This window comes from Anthonomus grandis, chromosome 5 (genome assembly GCF_022605725.1).
Source record: "Anthonomus grandis grandis chromosome 5, icAntGran1.3, whole genome shotgun sequence".
In the NCBI taxonomy this organism is placed as follows: domain Eukaryota; kingdom Metazoa; phylum Arthropoda; class Insecta; order Coleoptera; family Curculionidae; genus Anthonomus; species Anthonomus grandis.
The window spans coordinates 33,508,586-33,531,763 of record NC_065550.1 but is presented as its reverse complement, the minus strand read 5'-3'; the positions used below and the strand labels follow the sequence as shown (position 1 = coordinate 33,531,763).

At 28.0% G+C, this 23,178-nt stretch overlaps 1 protein-coding gene across 2 annotated transcripts in view; it reads left to right on the top strand.

Moving 5' to 3' along the window:
- Positions 1-3,234: 3,234 nt before the first annotated feature.
- LOC126736877 (homeotic protein distal-less-like) overlaps positions 3,235-23,178 on the top strand; it is a 140,093-nt gene continuing 120,149 nt past the window's right edge. For both annotated transcript variants that reach the window (XM_050441486.1, XM_050441484.1), the window contains exon 1: positions 3,235-4,069. In XM_050441486.1, coding sequence (XP_050297443.1) covers positions 3,763-4,069 — 307 coding nt within the window. In that variant the 5' untranslated portion in view covers positions 3,235-3,762. The remainder of the gene's footprint in view (positions 4,070-23,178) is intronic.

Here is a 23,178-nt window from a genome sequence, read left to right as displayed (position 1 = left end):
CTAAGCAAAAACAATTTTTATTTGAAAATACCCATAACTCGAGAACTTTGCTTTTTAGAAAAAGTTATGTAAATTATAAGTTTAGGGTTGAATTTTTTATAGAAAAATACATCTCAATTTTTAATTTTTTTTATCAAATAGAATATTGGCAGGCTTAAGCTAAATTCAGTCGTGATTTAGTAAACAATTAAAATTGATTAATTTTTTTAAAAATGAATAGAGAATATAATTCAAACTGAAACTCTATTTACTATAATATATAAATGTATTTCTATAAAAGTTAATTCTATGTATAAAACAGTAGAATCCAGTAAAGTAAGAATTTCTATTTTTATCATAAGGTATCTTTTTTTCCTCTGTATTAAATAAAACAAAAGTTTATTTCTAAAATCCAGGAAATTTGAGTAGTATCCAAAAATTTCGATTTATGTGAAAATTACTACAAAAACCTGAAAGGCAACATAAAATATCAAATGCCTGGAATAAATTAAAAATTTTACATAAAATAAAAAAAAAATTTAAGCCAAATTGATATTTCTTTAGAAATTCCCATACATACGTTATCATGGATATTTTATCTTTTTTTTTTTATTTCTTATTGGAAATTGCGTCTTTCTAACCTAATATATAAGCATACTATATTTTTCTATTTTCAGGCGATTGCATTGAACTTTCCTATATAAAAATATGTATCATTCCCTATTAAATTATGCATTAGTTAGAATAAATTGTTTAAATGTAATAAGGTGCTTTTTTATTTAAAAAAGTTATTTTTCAGAGACCTTCCACTGTAATAAAAATTAAACGAAGTTTCGTTTAAAATATTTTTTTTTGGTAAGATAAAACTAATATCAGATAATTTGATTAATTTTTAAAAACGTTGTTTTATGTAAAAATTGCTTCAAAAACCTGAAAGATAAAATAGGACATCATATGCATCGAACTAATGAAACATTTTATATGGAAAATAATAAAGTCCTGAAAAATATGACAATTAGGACTTTAAAACAATGATTTTAAGCCAAAATTAAATATTTTTTTTCTAAATTTTCATACACACATTCTTACGGATGTTTTTTTTTATTTTTTATTTTATTTATTTTTTGGTTTTCTTATTAGAAGCTGAGCCTTTTTATGGATAATATAAAGAAAAAGAAGCTAAGAGTTACATGTACCAAAATACAGAGGAAGTTGTAGGGATGAGATCTAAGCCTTAAGCTTAAAACTCATCTTATGTGTTCCTTTATACAGAATAGAAGCGTTGATTGAATATTCATATTCTCAATCAACGATAGAAGCGTGGACATTGAAAAAGGATCATATCAATAAAATACAAGCATTTAAAATATAAATGCACCGTAGAATAATTAGAATATCGTGGACAAAGAAAGTGATAAATTTGAAGGCTTTATGATAAATGCAAGAAAAAAATAATTAATATTTCTACTAAGAAGTGCACTGCCATACTTGGGACATGTATGAGGGAACATAAATACCATTAACTATTATCCAGGCAAAAATAATGGGAAGAAGATATGTACATAGGAAAAAGAAGAAAGTCGTGATTGAAGAATTTAAGGGAATAATACAATTGCAACAACTGCCAAGTATTCAGATCTGCATAGGGAAACTTCGGAATGAAGTCGGCACCTAAAGAAAAAGAAGAATATATTATATATAAATATACATTATTGCTCATTTTTTTGTGCCAATTTTCAAGTGGTTAGACTAAATAGAGTTTCTTCATATAAAAATATACATTATTTCCTATGAAATTATGCATTATCAGGCGGTAAATTAATTTTTGCTTTAATAGCAAATACATTTTTCTGTTTTGGAGTGCAGGTTATCAAATTAAAATTTTTGTTGCATTTTCACACATTTCTTGAATTTAAAAAAATAGCAGAATGCTATACCATAATCAAATTAATTTATTTAAAAAAAATTAATGTTGTTGAAATTTTTGCACAAGAAACACAGCCTGTTTATTTCTTATTTATTGCATACTATCACTGAAATTTTAGCCCGTTAAATTGTGCCAGTTTGGGCAGTTAAATTGAATTTTCCATAAAAAGTGGGTCCAATTTGCTAATAAATTATGCAGTAGTTTGGGCTGTAAATAAAAATAGAATTATTAGTCTTATTTTGATTTTGTCTTTGGTGTAATATATCATACAGATCGTCTATATTTTTTTAAGAAAATGTGCATTAATCTCCAATTAATTATGCATTAAAGAGAAATCATTAGACTACAAGACACCAAGTTTCTTTTTGTTGTAATTTTTGTACACTTTTAAAATGTTTAATAAAAACAGAGCTCTTTATCCTAATTTTTATTTCACATTTATTTCATAATGATCACTTAAATTTTTTGTTCCATTTACAGGGAGTTTTATAAAAATGTGCATCATTCCCTGTTAAATTATGCATATAAAAATTGATTTTTTAAGTCTTATTTTGATTTTGTGTTCGTTGCAACTTATTATACAGATCCTCCAAACATTATATGAAGCATTTAATTTTTTTTTAAAGAAATTGTGCATCAATCCCCATTAAATTATGCCTTAAGGAAAATATTTTTTTTGATTACAGGTTAGCACATTCAATTTGCCATACTGACTTTTATTTCTCATTCATTGCCTGGTCATCAGTATAAAAACCTACTGTTTCATACAAAAATGTGCCTCATTTCCCATTAAATTATGCATCAATTTAAACCGTTTTACTCTTTATTAATTGATAAATTCTAATTTAATTCAACAAGTGAGCCGCTAACAAAATACCGAATTAATTCGGTGATAGCATAACAAACACTTTTTTTCTCTTTACTAATCACACAATCTAAACGACACTGTTAATTACATTACTGTCACTTTTATTAGCACTATTCAGGCTAAAGCCGCCGGTAAGCACAGACAAATACCTTATACAATAAAACATAACAATAATAAAAGTACCTCGTAAAGTTAACCTAAAAATTAAGCGCCTCGAAGTCTACGAGGGCGTGTTCGATTTTAAGTAAAAATCAAGGAGACTCCACCCTGGTGGACTGGAAACCTGGTTAATAACGGGGTTAAGGCACATTGTATCCTTGTATTGGACCAATCGGGGCTCCGCTGGGCGGCCCCAGACCCGTGTAACGCTGAATAGTAGCGAAACCTGCCGGTTGAAAGGCTCAACTACGGACCCAAGCTAACTATTATATGATTATTCTTCATTATAGTCCCTACACTCGTAGGAAGTAGATGGTTGGTTTGGACGATCAATTTTCGACGTAAAAAAAAATAAAAAAACAACATATGCGCTCAATTTCGTGTAATTTGGTTTCGGGTTAATCTTCAAATAGTTTTTACTCAATTATAGTGTGAATTACACGTATTATCGGCAGTTGAATACGGCAAATTGCTCTCGGGTCTTTTGATTAATGTCATTAGCTCTTTAAACTAATTTTGGTACTTTATATACGGGATTTGTTTATGTACAATTAGTACGCGACCTTCGGTAATCGGTTGTTTTTTTTTTATTTTTTGGTTTTTCTGCAACTTTATCCGGGTTCCCGCTGCGAGTGTTAGTGTTCCGGTAAATGACCCAAAAGAACAATCGGTTACAAGTGCATTACGGTTTTTATATAGTGCTCATCTAACGTCGGGGACGTAATATAGGTTGGTCAAAGTGGAAAACAAACCGTTTACCACGTTAAATTTTACGGATCTCGGTTCCCCGTTTGGGGGACCCAACGAGGACCCACCCGGTACACCGACGATGTCGAGCGATCCTCACTTGGGACCACCGACTCCTCACGACTCGAATAACTCCACACCGGTGTCGAAAAGTGCTTTTATCGAATTACAACAACACGGTTATGGGCCGTTACGTACTTCGTATCAACATCATTTTAATACGCCGTCGGCGAACGCCCATTCTGGACCGCCGACCCACGATACCGGGTTCCCTAGTCCCAGGAGTGCTTTAGGTGCTTACCCTTTTCCGCCTATGCATCAGAACTCTTATACTGGATACCATATAGGTTCTTATCCGACTAATTGTCCGCCTTCTCCTAAGGATGACGGTAAGGATCTTTTTTTCTCAAATCTTTATCCCTTAAGTCAATACTATATAGCGCTTAAGGTATTCCTAATACAGATTTAAAAATTGTATTTTTAAAGGACTTTTGAAGAGTCAATTCTTCAAAAGTCCTACAGAATGACCCTTTTTTCCTTTTTCTTGGTTGCTGGGTACACCTCTGGAAATTATGAGTCCGATGCATGTTTTTTAAACAAGGTCCATTTATGGGCGAATCCTGCTAATTTTTTGGAATTTTTTAAAAAGACAGTTTGGCGCCCAACAAAAGCTTTCTCCTATTATTTTGCTAATTTTATTTTTAATTTTTAAGAGTATTTTATGAAATATTTGAAATGTAGTTAAAAAACAAAATTTAGTAAAATCCACGCATATTTGGTCTTAAAACTAAACTTCATGCCTGTTTCTTAATTCAAATCAAGGTTTTTTCAAATTATTTCCATTTATTAATATATACAGAGATATATATATAAAAATACTAAATTAACTTTTCTTTAATAAAATTATTGTTTTAATAAAAGTGAATATATGTGCCATATTCTTATTCCACTAATTATCCGCCTTTTTTAATTTCTATCCCTTTTACAATAATAGATTAATTTTTAAGTAGTTAAAATGTAATTACTTTCATAATGCAATTGTTTTTAAAGTCTATACTTTGGCGCCCAATGTTTACAACAAGTTTTACCTTTTCTTCTTACTTTCCTAAAAAAATGCAGAATAATTCGTTTTCGGTACTTTAATATGATATAATTAAGAAATTAGGCGAAGTCAAGACCTAATTTCTTCAAAAGACTCACAGAATAACCCTTTTTTCCTATGGAAATTCAGGATCAAAAATAGTTGGACCAGTGCATGTTTAAAATAATATCCTTTTAAAAGAGTGTCCTGCTTATATTTTAGAATTTTCAAAAAGGATAGTTTGGCGCCCAACAAAAATGTTTTTCTACTTTTTTGCCGCTTTAATTTATAATTTTTGCAAGTATTTTATTAAATATTTTAAATGTAGCTAAAAAAACAAAATTTAGTAGCCACCACGCATATTTGGTCTAAAACTTACTTAAAAACTAAACTTTATACCTTTTTCTTAATTTAATTAAGGCTCTCCTAAAAATTTTAAATTGTTTTCATTTTTTTAATATATACATGGAGATATAAAAATACAAAACTAAATTATTATTTGTTTGCATTAAAATTATTGTTTCTATAAAAGTAAATGTATGTGCCGTGTTCTTATTCGATTAATTGTCCGCCTTTTTCGATTTGTATCCTTTTTACAATAAATATATTAATTTTTAAATAAGAAAAATGTAATTACTTTCATAATGTAACCGTTTTTGAATATCTATACTATTTGGTGCCTAACGTGTTCCTAATACAGATTTAAAAATTGTATTTTCTTTCTTAATTTGTCGAAAGAAATGCACACCTATGCATTTTTGTTAAAATAAAGAAAAAATTAAAATTCATTGTGAAATTAGTCGAGTCATTTCTTCAAAAGTCCTACAGAATGACCCTTTTTTTCTGCAAAAGATAATCTACCTGCTTGCTGGGTACACCTTTGGAAATTCTGGATCAAATCTAGTTAATCCAGTGCATGTTTGTTTTGAATAAAATTTTTTAAGGGAGTCCTGCTAATATTCTGGAATTGTCAAAAAATATATTTTGGCGCCCAACAAAAATGTCTTTCTACTTTTCTGCTAATTTAATTTATTATTTTTGCAAGTATTTTATTGAATATCTAAAATATGGTTAAAAAAAACAAAATTTTGTGGAATCCAAGTATATTTAGTCCAAAACCTACTTAAAAACTAAACTTTATGTCCTTTTCTTAATTCAATCAAGGCATTTTTATAAATCTCAAATTAATTTCATTCTTTTTAAATACATAGACATATAAAAATATAAAAACTAAATTATTTGTATTTGTTTCAATAAAAGTGAATGTATGTGCTGTGTTTTTATTCGACTAATTGTCCGCCTTTTTTTAATTTGTATCCCTTTTACAATAAATAAATCTTTATATAATATATAAATAATTTTTTTTCATAACGTAAGTTTTTGAACTTCTATACTTTGGCGCCCAACGTATTTTAATGCAGGTTTGAAATGTTTACCTTTTCTGCTCACTTTTCTAAAAAAAATTAAAATTTAAGCTTTTTTGATACCTAAAAGAAAAAAATTAATTTGATTTAGAAATTATATGGCTGTCATATTATATGGCTCATTTCTTCAAAAGCCCTATAGATTGACCCTTTTTTCTGCAAGAATAATCCAGTTGCTTGCTGGATACACCCCAGCAAATTCTGGATCAAATCTAGTTGATCCAGTGCATGTTTTTTTTTAAATAAGGACGTTTTAAAGCAGATTCCTGATAATTATCTGGTATTAAGAAAAAAATAGTTTGGCGCCCAACAAAAATTTTTTCTTACTATTCTATTCTATAGAAAAACTTATGTATAAAAGCCTATTACTACTCTGTAATAGCCTTAATATATTGGCTTCAAACTTTGATTGTTTGTCATTATTAATTACTTACCTTCTCTGGTTTTTGTAAATATTATCTACTGCTCTTCAGGTCCAGTTCTTTTTTAAATTTAACATTTAATATAAAATTCAAAAGTCAAAATTCCAAATCTAGTTAATCCAGTGCATGTTTTTTTTGAATAAAATCCTTTTAAGGCAGAGTCCTGCTTATATCCTGGAATTGTCAAAAAAGATATTTTGGCGCCCAACAAAAATGTTTTTCTACTTTTCTGACAATTTATTTTATGATTTTTGCAAGTATTTTATGAAATATCTGAAATATAGTTAAAAAAAAACAAAATTTAGTAGAATCCACGTATATTTAGTCCAAAACTTACTTAAGAACTAAATTTTATGCCTTTCTCTTACTTCAATCAAGGCTTTCTTATAAATCTCAAATTAATTTCATTCTTTTTAAATACATAGACATATAAAAATATAAAAACTAAATTATTTGTATTTGTTTCAATAAAAGTGAATGTATGTGCTGTGTTTTTATTCGACTAATTGTCCGCCTTTTTTTAATTTGTATCCCTTTTACAATAAATAAATCAATTTTTATATAATATATAAATAATTTTTTTTCATAACGTAAGTTTTTGAAATTCTATACTTTGGCGCCCAACGTATTTTAATGCAGGTTTGAAATGTTTACCTTTTCTGCTCACTTTTCTAAAAAAAATTAAAATTTAAGCTTTTTTGATACCTAAAAGAAAAAAATTAATTTGATTTAGAAATTATATGGCTGTCATATTATATGGCTCATTTCTTCAAAAGCCCTATAGATTGACCCTTTTTTCTGCAAGAATAATCCAGTTGCTTGCTGGATACACCCCAGCAAATTCTGGATCAAATCTAGTTGATCCAGTGCATGTTTTTTTTTAAATAAGGACGTTTTAAAGCAGATTCCTGATAATTATCTGGTATTAAGAAAAAAATAGTTTGGCGCCCAACAAAAATTTTTCCTTACTTTTCTATTCTATAGAAAAACTTATGTATAAAAGCCTATTACTACTCTGTAATAGCCTTAATATATTGGCTTCAAACTTTGATTGTTTGTCATTATTAATTACTTACCTTCTCTGGTTTTTGTTAATATTATCTACTGCTCTTCAGGTCCAGTTCTTTTTTAAATTTAACATTTAATATAAAATTCAAAAGTCAAAATTCCAAATCTAGTTAATCCAGTGCATGTTTTTTTTGAATAAAATCCTTTTAAGGCAGAGTCCTGCTTATATCCTGGAATTGTCAAAAAAGATATTTTGGCGCCCAACAAAAATGTTTTTCTACTTTTCTGACAATTTATTTTATGATTTTTGCAAGTATTTTATGAAATATCTGAAATATAGTTAAAAAAAAACAAAATTTAGTAGAATCCACGTATATTTAGTCCAAAACTTACTTAAGAACTAAATTTTATGCCTTTCTCTTACTTCAATCAAGGCTTTCTTATAAATCTCAAATTAATTTCATTCTTTTTAAATACATAGACATATAAAAATATAAAAACAAATTTATTTGTATTTGTTTCAATTAAAGTGAATGTATGTGCTGTGTTTTTATTCGACTAATTGTCCGCCTTTTTTAATTTGTATCCCTTTTACAATAAATAAATCTTTATATAATATATAAATAATTTTTTTTCATAACGTAAGTTTTTGAACTTCTATACTTTGGCGCCCAACGTATTTTAATGCAGGTTTGAAATGTTTACCTTTTCTGCTCACTTTTCTAAAAAAAATTAAAATTTAAGCTTTTTTGATACCTAAAAGAAAAAAATTTATTTGATTTAGAAATTATATGGCTGTCATATTATATGGCTCATTTCTTCAAAAGCCCTATAGATTGACCCTTTTTTCTGCAAGAATAATCCAATTGCTTGCTGGATACACCCCAGGAAATTCTGGATCAAATCTAGTTGATCCAGTGTATGTTTTTTTTTTAAATAAGAACGTTTTAAAGCAGATTCCTGATAATTATCTGGTATTATGAAAAAAATTGTTTGGCGCCCAACAAAACTTTTTTCGTACTTTTCTATTCTATAGAAAAACTTATGTATAAAAGCCTATTACTACTCTGTAATAGCCTTAATATATTGGCTTCAAATTTTGATTGCTTGTTATTATTATTAATTACTTACCTTTTTTGGTTTTTGTTAATATTATCTACTGCTCTTCAGGTCCAGTTCTTTTTAAAATTTAACATTTAATATAAAATTCAAAAGTCAAAATTCCAAATCTAGTTAATCCAGTGTATGTTTTTTTTGAATAAAATCCTTTAAGGCAGAGTCCTGCTAATATCCTGGATTTGTCAAAAAAGATATTTTGGCGCCCAACAAAAATGTTTTTCCACTATTCTGCCAATTTAGTTTAAGATTTTTGCAAGTATTTTATTGAATATCTGAAATATTGTTAAAAAAAAACAAAATTTTGTAGAATCCACGTATATTTAGTCCAAAACTTACTTAAAAACTAAACTTTATGCGTTCTTCTTAATTCAATCAAGGCTTTCTTATAAATCTCAAATTAATTTCATTCTTTTTCAATACATAGATATATAAAATCATAAAAACTAAATTATTTGTATTATAATTATTGTTTCTTTTCTGCTTAATTTGTCAAAAAAATGCACATTTACGCGTTTTTGGTACTTCAAAGACAAAAATTAATATGATTAGGAATTTACCGGGGTCAAGACCATTAAACAGACTCAAGAGGCCCTCATGTGTTGAGGCTCAAATGCCATATTTTATGGCTATTTCTTTAAAAATTCTCCTTTTATTAGAATGAACCCTTTTTCTGCAAAATTTTCTATTAATCTACTTGCTTGTGGATATATACCTCTGGAAATTCTGGATCAAATCTACTTGGTCCAGTGCATCTTTTTTTAAATAAGATCTTTTTAAAGGTGATTCCTGCTAATTATCTGGATTTAAGAAAAAGATTTTTTGGCGCACAACAAAAATTTTGTTCCTACTATTCTGCTAATTTATTTTATAATTAATATAAAATAATAATAATAATTTAGTTTAGTTTGAGAGAATTTTAGTGAATATCTGAAATTTTGTTAAAAAAACAAAATTTAGTAAAATAAAGTCTATAGTTTGGCGCCCAACGTTTTCTTAATACAGATTTGAAATTTGTACCTTTTTCACATAATTCGCCAAAAAAAATGTATATGGATAAATTAAATGTAAAACAACCATTTACTAGATTAGATATTTGGAATCTAATAATGAAAAAATATAAAAAAAAGCTCCATAGATCCTCTATTGAGCTATCTTCCGGAATATCTGTTTTTAGTTTCATAATCGAAAACTTGAGGATGTATTTAACTAATGTAGCAATATATAATATGTTACTATTTTGTATAATATGCTTGTTTTGATTATTCTTGGATCTGGCTGGTAATGCTCTTAATAGACTTATGAATGCACTCCCTGTAGATATCTATTTTTTTGTTTTCTTGATGGCTAAGAAGTATAGAAAAAGGATGAGTGAATTCTTGTCTTAGAGATGGGTTGAGAAAGATCTACGGGAAGAAAGAAGAGTTGATCATACTATACCCAAGATGAGACTTACAATACACCTCGCCAAGGCGTTTTTCGGTTTTTCTTTGTGAATTATTCCTTAACTTACGTCTTAGTAATTTTAATACACTATGTCTCAATTTTTCATACCATAAAGAAAGAATTTAGATTAATTATAAAACTAGACGAGTCAAGACCATTAAACAGACCCAAAAGGAAAAAATATCATATTATATGGCTTATATCTTCAAAAGACTCACAAAATGACGCTTTTTTTTGTAAAAATAATCCACCTGCTTGCTGTATAGACCTCTGGAAATTCTTAATCAAATCTACTTGGTCCAGTGCATGTTTTTTTTTTAAATAAGATTCTTTTAAAGGAGATTCCTGCGAATTATTATCTGGATTTAAAAATAAAATTGTTTGGCGCCCAACAAAAATTTTTTTCTACTATTCTGCTAATTTTTGAAAGTATTTTAGTGAATATTTATAATGTAGTTAAAAAAAAAACAAAATTTAATAGAATTCACGCATATTTGATCTAAAACTTTATGCTTTTTTCTCAATTAAATCAAGGCTTTCTTAAAATTCTCAAATTGTTTCCATTTTTTTACATATACTTAGAAATATATAAAAATAGAAGAACTTATTTAATTTTTTTTTTGTTTTAAAATTAATAAATTCCTCAAAAATCTGTAATAGCCTTAATATTATGGCTTCAAACTTTGATTGTTTGTTATTATTAATTATTTGCCTTTTATGGTTTTTGTTAATTTTATATAGGCCCAGTTTTTTAAAATTTACCATTTAATATAAAATTGAAAAGTCAAAGGATCAAATTCAATTATGTACAAGTATATAAGACACAAGAAAAATATTAAATTTTCATCCTTTCTTATTATTAAAAAAACAGTGCTTTTAATCAACTTAGAAATAATGAACATGAAATTAGAAAAATGATAAAAGTTTAATTAATCATCAACATCCTGTGATATTGTTATTAAAGTAATTAGATTGAAGTTACTCAAATTGATTATTAAAATTAAATTTTATGAATCTAGTCATACTGAAGGAGTTATCTTATAAAAATCACTGTATTTCCTAAAAATTAATCATAATGAGAATTTCCTTTCGATGTTTATAGTTTGGCGCCCAACAAATAAAAATTTTACTATTATGTTAATTTCCTTGATATTTTTTAAGTGAATTTTATTGAAATTGTGATCTGAATTAAAAATGCATGCATATTTTGTCAAAAAACTACTTAAAAATTAAACTTTGAGTGCGATTGTGATTTATTTGAAGGATTCTTTACCATTTTTATTAATTTCATATAATGATATCATCTCTACAATATAAAAAATTTAAAACTAGATGTACTTGTAAATATAATATGTAACACAGGAAAAATATTACATATTGATCTATTTTAATAAGAAACAACAGTCGTTTCAAATAACTTTAAACTAATTAATGTGAAATATAAAAAAAAATTAAATTATAAAGATTTTATGAATTCGCGATAATAATATAAAATCCGAACATTTTTTAATTAAAATAATCAATCTTAAGTTACCCATATTAATATTTTTGTTTAATTCAAAGAAGAAAATTAGTTTATGGACAACTTACCAGTAAAAAATTGTTTTCCAGAATATTCCGCATAAATAACGGCTTTTTTCGTTGTTAATATCCAATCTAATAACACAGTTTGTTTATTTAATTTTGATATAATTTTATATAGGTATAATAAAGAATATTTAATACAAAAACAGTAATATTAGATTAGATAGTGTGGATGATAAACGGTGATTTTGCAAAAGAATTGCTTACTGGAAAAATGTTTAGGGTGGGTGGGGGGTTAAGGGTTGTGTTGATGAAAAACAATGTTTTTGCAAAAAATATATATTCAAAATCTAATTTAATAATACTGTTTATTTAAATTTGAGATCATCTTGTATATAATTATTTCGTATAAAGACAGTGTTATTAAATTGGATAATATGGACAAAAAACAGTGATTTTTCAAAAGAATTTCATCAAATATTTGAGATGTAAAATTTTTTTAAATGCCGTAGTTTTCTCCCCATTTGTAAAGAAGATCGTATATCAAATACGTATATTTTACAGTTTAAGAAATATACCTTTACTATATGCAATTGATAAATATACCAATAGTTTTATATATTTTTTGGGAAATACTCGAAAAACTTAAGGTTATAAGAGAAAAGTATAGATACCAAAACTGTAGATTTTTATCTTTTATATTTTTTTTAAAAAGCATTTTTTCTTAGTCAACTATTTCTTGCAAAAAAATCGCTTTTTAGTAATCCTATCCTTAGCCCCCCACCCACCCCACATAACTTACCAGTAAGAAATTGGTTGCAAAAATTATAGTTTTCTAAAATAATCCGCATACATCCGGCGGCTTGTTTCGTTGTTAATATCCAATCTAATAACACAGTTTGTTTATTTAAATTTGATATAGTTTTATATTCGTATATTAATAAATATTTAATACAAAAACAGTGATATTAGATTGGATATTATTGAAGAAAAACGGCGATTTTTCAAAAGAATTACTTACTGGGCAAATATTTGGGGTGGGTGGGGGGGTAAGGGTTGTGTTGATGAAAAACAATGTTTTTGCAGAAAATATATATTTAATATTTAATTTAATAATACAGTTTATTTAAGCGAAGCCAAAAATTAACTAAAAAATCTTTGAATAAATATATATTCAACGATATTAATATAAGTTACGTTCCGTTTAACCCTAATTTCTGCTTAAAAATCCCATCTAACGTCTCGATTTCCCGCTATTAAAAGACGACTTTAGTGCGTCCAAACGCGTCGCATCAATATTTCAATAAAGTAAATTGTTACCGTTCGAACGGAAACCGAAAAATAAAAATAAAATGAAAAAAACGAGAATCGATATTTTCATATCACACGCACGGCTTGTATCCTTCGGCCAAATAAGTATTTTTTTCCTTTTGTTAATAATAGGTTTATTGAATCGTGAGAAGATCCAAACACGCAGACGATACGGCCGAACCCTTTGTGTTATTCCGGGCATTTTTTCTGTTGCGGTTTTCGGTTAATCTTCTGACTCCGTTTCTTACCCGCTTAACCTCAAAATGGAAAAAAAATTGCGAAATATTTTTCATTCTTTTTTTTTTTTAAGAGCCTTAACTCGCGTGAGTACGAACCATCAAAATTGCTAGATCTATTCACATGCAGTAACACTTTTCCTTATATATTTTCCCAACAAGTTGTCCTATATAGTGTTTCTTTTCGTGTGGTTATCATGAGCCAAAATCACCCCAAAAAACTCAACTTTTTACTTTTATTACTCGCCCGCCTAATTTAATAAAAACGTTGTTGAACAACAATGATGGATTTAAATACCGCTTGATTAACGGTAATTAGAATATCCCACTTAACCGGAGGACAGATTAAATCTTCCTTATTAGCGATAATTTAAGTGTAGCGTAGGCCGTAGGAGTGTTGATAAATCCTGAACCAGATTTTAGTTACTGTGAATTTAGTTTTTTTTATTGTGAGTCATTTTATCGATATGACGACCAGCGCCCAAGGTATTGATTAGGGCGCACCCTCTAAAGGGAACAACAAAAAACAAAAAAGGGGTAAATTGGAGTTTATCAATATGGCCTGTTTTATCAGGTATTTTTTCTGCTTTACTGTTGCTAGTAAATGGGGTTTTTTGAAGCTAGAGTGTCTTTTGGCTTTTCTGTTGTTTAGGAAAGTTTATTTCTTAATAGCCTTAACACCAGTCAACTGAAGAGTGAAGAGTCCGTTCCTTTGATTAGATTTTCCATAAATTAAATATAGTAAAAGAAGGGCAGACAAGTCAAATTAAAAAAAAACTATCGTTTGTTCTCTTAAAATTTTATTTCAGTCTAAAGGCCCTTTTTTAAGTTTTATTTGAAATACTTGGACTGGGCAAAACAGTAAATTGCATTAATTAATATTTTCACTTTTTTTACATTATTTAGTTCAATATAATATACATCAGTTTTATTAAAATTTCTCTTTAAAATTAACCGGATTTTAATAAAATTATCACTAAAATAGAAACAATAATCACCCAAGCTAAAAATGCAGAATAAAATTAAATTTGTAAATATAATTTTTGGTTAGTTTTAAAAACAACTAAAAGAGCATTTTAGGTTTTGAGATTAATTTTTTCTCGGGGTGCCTTCAGGATAAATTTCAGGTATAAATATCTGAAAATGATATATAAGCTATATGGAATAAATTTACGCGAAAATGTCATAAAAGTATTGATAAGTCTATTCCAAGCTCTCTAATTGTGACAGATAGCTCTAAAAATAATGAGTCCTTGATTCATTTAGCTCATCTTTAATTGCCTAGACAAGATTTAATAGTACTCAGGGTTATCATTAGTCCAGGCATGCCAACTGTCTTAAATTTTTCTCTTAAAATCGCAAAATAATGAGTCTTTGACTGTCTGATCATCAGTTTCCTGAAAAAGGATTATTAAATAGAATATTTAGCAGATTAGTGAAGACATTTCAGTGGCCTCAGATTCATCTCTAAAACCGTCAAAACAGTGAATCTTTTACTCAATCAGCTGATTTCTAATTGCTTGAAAGAAGAATAAGGAGTCTAATCCAGGTTTTTCAACTTCTTCAGATTCCTATCTTAAATGCTTAAGATTGTAAGTCTTTGACTGACTTAGTTTACTAGGAGTATTCAGAAGAATATTCCAGGCATTCCAACGTCCTCAGATTTATCTCGGTATATCTTTATGAATCTTTTACTCATTGAGCTCCTCTATTATTACTTGGAAGAGGAGTAAAAAGTCTATTCCAAGCATTCCAACTGTTTAACATATTCCTCTCTTGAACTCAAAACGGTGAGTCGTTGAATCGAAATAGCCATCAATAGAAGAAGTTAAAAATTAGTTTTTTAAATTCCTCAGCAACTAACTGTCTTATAGCCTTAATGAAGTTAAAATATAAATACCTGAAGTGATGTTTTGTGGGTAAATTGGTTGATAAAAAATTACAGGAATAAAAACGTAGATATTAGAAGATAAGGCTTGTGATATATATCTAATTTGGAAATTTTTCCCTTCTAATTTACAATTTTTGGTCACCAATTCGCAAGATATTAAAGAAAATATCTGGATTAAATAAAAATTGCAGGCAAAGAAGGAAGAAATGACAAAATATGAATTAAACGTCAAAATCGACGATAGTTACCTAAATATCCTTTCAGGCTATTGAACCTGAAATACTCTCTATATAAAAAAGAGGACTGATGCCTACTAATCAAATCCCTGGAAATGTCTATTTTCAACTCTCTCCAAATTGCTTGGATGTCTAGTAATTAAAAAAAAAATCTTCCATGCAGTGGAAACCGACCTAACTAAAAAATGCCATGCTTTAAATTTTCTTTAAAAAGAATTGGTTGCTTTTTCCCATACATGGTCCTAAAAGCTACAGACGTTTAAGAAACCCCAGTAGCTCCTTAATACAATAACTTTTCCAATTAATTACGTGTCTTGCGTAATTTTTTATACAGGTTATCGTCGTTTAGCCTTAACACCATCATAGGCAGGCATATGTAGGTATAACAATCGGTTTTTAAAGTGGATAGGCATGTATAGCATTTCGGTAACACGTGTTCCCATACGATACCACGTACCGAAGGTTAATAGTAGTACCGACGCTGATAACAACGTATGTACATCGTCTTATCGTTCTTCGTATAAGTTGCATTACAACTTATTACATTTTCATTTTAGAAAGGCATGGATCGAAAACGTGTCGTTAAATATTGTGTTTTTTTTTTAATAATTAAAAATTTTTTTTAATAGTAAAAATTACGATTAAATTTACTTTTTTTTTAAATCAGACTTCACAGTTATAAGCTCCCTGATTATGATGATAACGTTTGACTTCTAAATGGTCCTGGTAATTTTTTTTTAATTTCCGTTTTTTTTTGTCAGAAGTGCCAGTCTTAAAAAGATCGATTTTAATTCGTCCAGAGAGTTTGAGTTAATTATAAGAAAATTCAGGCTGCAAAAACTTAGACATTAAAAAAAGTGCCTGGAAGTTAAAAAAACCTAAGCAGTAGAGTTAGCTTTAGCTGCCTTGACAATCTAAAAAAACTTGAAAAGGCAGTTCAATTTACTGAAAAATTTAGCCATTAACTGCCTGAAGGTAGTGAAAAATAATTATTACATATGGAAACCTTGGAAAGCTTGCCTAAAGTTATCCAAAACGATAGAGTCGACGTTGACTCTGGAAACTATCAAAAAGGCCTTAACTTTTCAGGAAAATTTTAATTAAATAAACAATATTTGCCGAAATTTGCATATTGCATTTAAATTAGAAAAGAAAAAAAACAGACAATTAAAACTTGTTAAAGCTTGGAAAGTCTTCAAATTCTGCTCAAGATCAGAATAAAATGAATGTAGGCGTGATGATGGTTGAAATTAAGCAAAACACGTGCAGTTATGCTATAAAGCAACACAGTATGTTTGTTATTAAAAAAAAATACAAAATCGGGTTTTGTAAAAGAAAAAAACCACTGAAAATAGTTTTCGTATACAAACAAATTTTCCAACGTGCAAAAAAGCCAAAGAAACGGCATTTCTTACTTAATACTTTCATATTTTGGATTTACAAGAACGTAATTTCTACCTTGATAAAAAAAAGGTTCTAATTTACCTTTATTGGATTCTACTATTTTATACATAGTGTTGTTCATACCTACTTCAAAAATGACCAAAGAAATATTGTAACTTAAATACAAAAAAAAAATTCTAATAACGCATAATTTAATAGAGAGTGAGTATAAATCCTTTACTGTATAAATATTCAAAAATCCGTTGGCCGTATATTAAGTCCCATATTTTTCAATCTCGCTAAATAATAGATATTTTAAGATTGAAGCCTCCGTTGAATTATTAACTTCTGTGGAAAAGATGGCAGGTTTATTACGTAGACAATTTCTCGCTTGGCCGCGAAACCAAATAGGTTTTTACCTGACCATATAAATCAATAGTCCAATTTTTACTTTTTTTTATATATATAAATCGATTTTACTTTACCCATGCTACGTTATTAGTATGAAAAAAAGAACGAACAATATTTCTTAAAAACTACTCTTAATTAACCCGATTGAATCTAGCCGTGCATGTAGCCTTTTTATCATCTTCTTCCTGCTTTTGACCTTGGCTCGTTGTAAATTTAATGATGTCCCATTTAAACTCCCATAGCTAATATTGGAATTAATGAACCTTTAACTATAAGAAAAACAAGTATCCTCCCTCGCTATTATACCTTAACTTTTAAACCTTTAAACGCTAGATTAAAAAGCCATCGAAAGCGGTCCGATTTCTTTTGTCAAAACGACAAGTAAAATAAATAAAACACCTAATTTGTAAGTGTCAAAAACTAGAGGAAAAGATAACGAGCGTGGCAATGGTCGGAATAATTAACGGGCTCGATGGGTGGTTCAATGGGTCCGCTCTAAGGTACGATTTTACCTAGTTTTAGGTACTTTATGGCACACTTTTACTAATTATTATTATCGTTCGGTAATAATATTCTATTATAGATTAGCGTGAAGCACCCACTTGAAAATTTGATGTGTAATTTTTTACAGGGTGGTCTATTAAAAGAAATAATTTTAGATTTTTTTTTATTTAAATGCCTTAAAGTATTTTTTTCATTTCCTCTAGTAGTAATATCAAATTAAAGGATTGGTTGCCTAGAAGGTTTAGAAAATATTTATTTTTCTCTATCAGGCACGTAGCATACTCTAATGCACTGCATTTTTTTACCTTAGCTTTAATGAATAAAATGAGGGACATAAAAAATCTAAATCTAGATTAAAGTTTTATATAAGGATAAGAAAAACATTTTCTTTAATAAAGAATGTATATCTGCAAAAGTTCAATAATAATTCATATAATAATATCAAATGACACAATCAAATATTAAATCTGGAAATTCGATTAGATTTCTTTCCAGTTGTTATTTTTAATTGTTGTGCAGGTATCCACACACCACACTGTCACTTGGAAAAAATTTAAACAAATTATTTATATAAAATGTACAAAAAAGTGCGGTACCTTCACTGCACTTCCAAATTTAATTAATTTTAATAAAATAATATCAAATTAGTTTCAATTTTATCCTAAGATTGCTTTGTCTTTTTTCTTTCAAATTAATTTCTTTGCTGGTAGATTATAATATATGTAAGAGTATTTATATAGTTAAATATCGCCTATAGGTATAAGTTTGTGTTTTTTTTTTGTTTCAATAAAAGACGATTATTATTATTATTATTTTTACCTGTTGTCTCTTTTAAAGAAATGATTTTAATAACTGATTTGGAAAATAATTAATGCTCGTAATTTTAGGACGTTTTAATTTAATATGTTAAAACACCGTATCAAAGGCCTTTGTCCAATCAATAAAAATAGTCATTTACGTAATGCCCAGGCTTCAATCAGAGATAATTCATAATGATAATCAGAGATACTATATGGTTGAAGAGTAGAAAAGGAAAAAGCTGGAAAGGTATAAGACTATCCTATTAAGTTATCCTAATTATTTCCTATTAAGTGTCTGAACTTTTTTTAATGCTTCCACACAATTGAGTTTAGTTCAAAGGCATAAACGCCGGAAAAAGAGAAAATACAGTCTTATATCTTTTTTGATAACTCAACTGCCTGGAAGATTTTTTTATTTTCTTCCAGGCATTTAAAATTAGGGTAACTAAATTAAACTATTTTTTCTTAAAAATTATACAAACTTAATTAATTTTTTTTTGGCAATCAAAAGCAAGTTATATTCCTACTAACTCAATTGCCTGGAAAAATTATTTTTTAATTTTTTTTCTCCTTCAGGCACTTAAAATTAAGTTTTATGCCTCTTAGCCAAACCCTGCTGCCTGGAAAAATAAAAATTATTTTTTTAAAGGCACTTAAATTTTATGCTTAAGGAGCACACTTCACTTTGCATCTCTTCTAAGCGCGTCAAAATAATTTTTTTGCCTCTCAAGTTAACTCAACTGCCTGGAAGATTTTCTTATTTTCTTCCAGGTATTTAAAATTAGGCTAACTAAATTAAACAATTTTTTCTTAATAATTATACAAACTTAATTAGTTTTTTTGCAACTTTTATTCCTACTAACTTAATTGCCTGGAAAAATTATATTTTGATTCTTTTTCTTCTCCAGGCACTTAAAATTAAGTTTTATGCCTCTTAGCCAAACTCTGCTGCCTGGAAAAATAAAAATTATTTTTTAAAGGCACTTAAATTTTATGCTTAAGGGGCACACTTCACTTTGCGTCTCTTCTAAGCACGTCAAAATAAATTTTTTGCCTCTCAAGTTAACTCAACTGCCTGGAAGATTTTCTTATTTTCTTCCAGGCATTTAAAATTAGGTTAACTAAATTAAACAATTTTTTCTTAATAATTATACAAACTTAATTAATTTTTTTTTGGCAATCAAAAGCAAGTTATATTCCTACTAACTCAATTGCCTGGAAAAATTATTTTTTAATTTTTTTTCTCCTTCAGGCACTTAAAATTAAGTTTTATGCCTCTTAGCCAAACCCTGCTGCCTGGAAGAATAAAAATTATTTTTTAAAGGCACTTACATTTTATGCTTAAGGGGCACACTTCACTTTGCATCTCTTCTAAGCGCGTCAAAATTAATTTTTTACCTCTCAAGTTAACTCAACTGCCTGGAAGATTTTCTTATATTCTACCAGGCATTTAAAATTAGGTTAACTAAATTAAACAATTTTTTCTTAATAATTATACAAACCTAATTAATTTTTTTTTGGCAATCAAAAGCAACTTATATTCCTACTAACTCAATTGCCTGGGAAAATTATATTTTGATCCTTTTTCTCCTCCAGAAACTTAAAATTAAGTTTTATGCCTCTTAGCCAAACTCTGCTGCCTTAATTTTTTTCTGGCAATCAAAAGCAACTTTTATTCCTAGTAACTCAATTGCCTCGAAAAATTATTTTCTAATTTTTTTTCTCCTTCAGGCACTTAAAATTAAGTTTTATGCCTCTTAACCAAACTCTGCTGCCTGGAAGAATAAACTTAATTTTTTAAAGGCACTTAAATTTTATGCTTAAGTGGCACATTTCACTTTTTATCTCTTCTAAGCACGTCAAAATAAATTTTTTGCCTTTGCGGTTAAGTTAATTTTTTGCCAAATTAACTTAACTGCCTGGAGGGTTTTTTTCATCTAAAGTTTTATGCCTTTTAAGTTAATTAACCACTTAAAAGATTTTTTCTCTTCCAGGCAATTAAAGTGTTATGCCTTTTATGATAACTAAACTGCATGGACCAATTTGTTATATTTTTCCAGGTTTTTAAAATCAGGTTTTATGTCTCTCAAGTAAACTAAACGGTTGGAAAAAATTTAAATATTTTTTTAGGCACTTAAAGGTATGTTTTATGTCTTTTAACTAATTCCTACTATTACCTCAGAATAAAAAAAAACAATTAGTTTAATTTCTTGGAAGAATTTAATGCAATTTTACTTTCTCTTCTACGGTTTTAAAATCAAGTTTTATGCCTCTCAAGTTCAACTACCTTGAATTTCTTTATATTTCAGAGATTTAAATTAATATTTTTTACCTTTTAAGATAACTTAACTACTTAAAATTTTTTAAATTTTTCCAGGCACTTCAATTTAAGTTTTATGCCCCTCAGGCAAGCATAGCTGTCTAGAAGAATTAAACTAATTTTTTAAGGCACTTTAAATCTAGTTTTTTCCAAGAATTTTTTTTCCAGGCAATTAAAATCAAGTTTTACGCCTCTCAAACTAACTCAACTGCCTGGAATATTTTTTATTTTCTTGCAGACACTTAAATTAAGGTTAAAAATTAAACTGTTTTTTTTTTAATCAATTATACAAAACCTAATTAATTTTTTTCTCTCAAGTAAACTCAATTACCTAAAAAAATTTTTTTTGTCTTTTTCTCTTCCAGGCACTTTTTTATAATTAAGTTAATATAAATAATTAGAATATGGTAGATAAAAAGAGTGATAAATTTGAAGGCTTTGTGAGTTTTGAAGGGCATTTTTGATGTGAATTAAAATTTCTTTAATTTTAGTGTAAAACTCATTAAGATGCCTGGAATACTTTTTACATTATTATCTTATTATAGTTTACCCCTTTTAAGGCAACTCTAACAGTGATTTGGTAAATTTGATTAAAAAATTATTTATTAAAAGGGTCTTTGAATGACAATTTAAATACAAAATCTGAGTCTAAAGCAGAAAGTTTTTATTGTATATATATTTTTAACAAAAAAATGCGAAATTGGAATTTTCTTAATTTGAATGTAAAATACATTTTAAGTTACTATGCAAAGAAGGAGAAGTTCAATTCCGTATTTAATTTTACGAGAAATCTAGCAGTCGTTGGTGTAAAAAAAGAGCCTCTTGGGGTAGTTTTTCATAAGTGTAGGTCATTTTTGATATACACAATTTCGTACAGATTAAATTAGAGTTCCTTTGATTTTAACATAAAAAAGTAGCTTTTTAAGGTTCCTATTCTTCGTTTATTTAAAATTGTTTATCAAAAGTATCTTTAAGTGGCAATTTAATTAAGGATTTGACCTCCAAAGCAGAAAATTTTTAATGTGGACAAATCGTTTAGGTATACAAATTTTTAATTGGAATTTCCTTATTTTCTTGTTCAAATCATTAAAATGCCTGAAACTCTTTTAAAAATATTGTGCAAGGAACAAGTTCAATTTCATGTTTAATATTTTGCTCCTTTTAAGGCAAGTCTAGCAAACAGTATCATAAAATTGTGTAGTATACGAATACAAATGTATACGTTCGATACACTCTTTATAATTAATATGCGTAATAGGCTAAAAAAGGGGTTATTTATATTATAATATTGGTAATTAAGACATATATATTGTAAAGTAAATATGCTGAGTATGTGTTAATTAATTTTAAGATAAAAAATAGGATAGTTTTCTCTGAAAGGCATAATATTGTTTTATAGTGAAATGCCTGCATTTTTTTAAATTTTTATATAATATATCTACTTTTACAATTAATATTTCGATCGAACTTAAGTGCATGAAAAAACATTTTTCCAGGCATCTTACTCGAAGGCATCAGCGATTTTTAAATAGGAAATATTTAGGTTATTTCAGTTTCAATTCAAAGACCTGAAAATTTTTTTATATTTCCAGGCACTAAAAGGAATGAATTCTAGTTAAGTCAAGAGAGAATTAACTTGCCTGAATTTTCTTTAGTCCAGGCATTTGGCCTACATGTTTCATTTTTAAAATGAATAATTAATGCCTTAGATGCTTGACATAAAAATGTCACAGCATGCATTAAAACTGCATGTAATTATTTTTGCTTTACAAGCATGCAATTTCAAAAAAATTTAATTAACATTTTCTAGGCAGTGTAATAGTTTTAAATAAATAAGTTAATTTTAATAAATTCTTCAAAGAAGTCTTTCTATTTCTTGCAATTGATATTTCATTGGCATTTTCCAGGCAGTCCTAGAGAAAAAATCTTTTCTTGGCCTATAATACTTTAAACACACACAAATCGTTTTTAACTAAATCTCATTTCTGTTATTAATGCCTATTTTGAGTCTGAAAGACTTGAAGAAAAATAGAAAATGTCGCTATTTTTCACGCAGAAATCAGAGATTTTAATGCAGGAAATGATTGGGTTAAATTCAGCTTTAACTATCTGGAGAAACAATTTAATTTCCAGGAACTGTGAGTCAATTTTAAACGACCTAGAATTTTTTCGGTATGGAATTTATTTTCTTGAGCTGCATAAATTATTTTTTTTGTCCAGGCATTTGGAGCTGTGCATTAATGACTTAAATGCCTCTACTTGAAAACTTTGCAGTATGTATTAAAAATGCCTGAAATTGTTTTTCCTCACAGGCATTTCATAACCTGGAACTGAAACTTCATTAGCATTTTCCAGGCAGTGAATAATTTCACGCAAGTATATAAT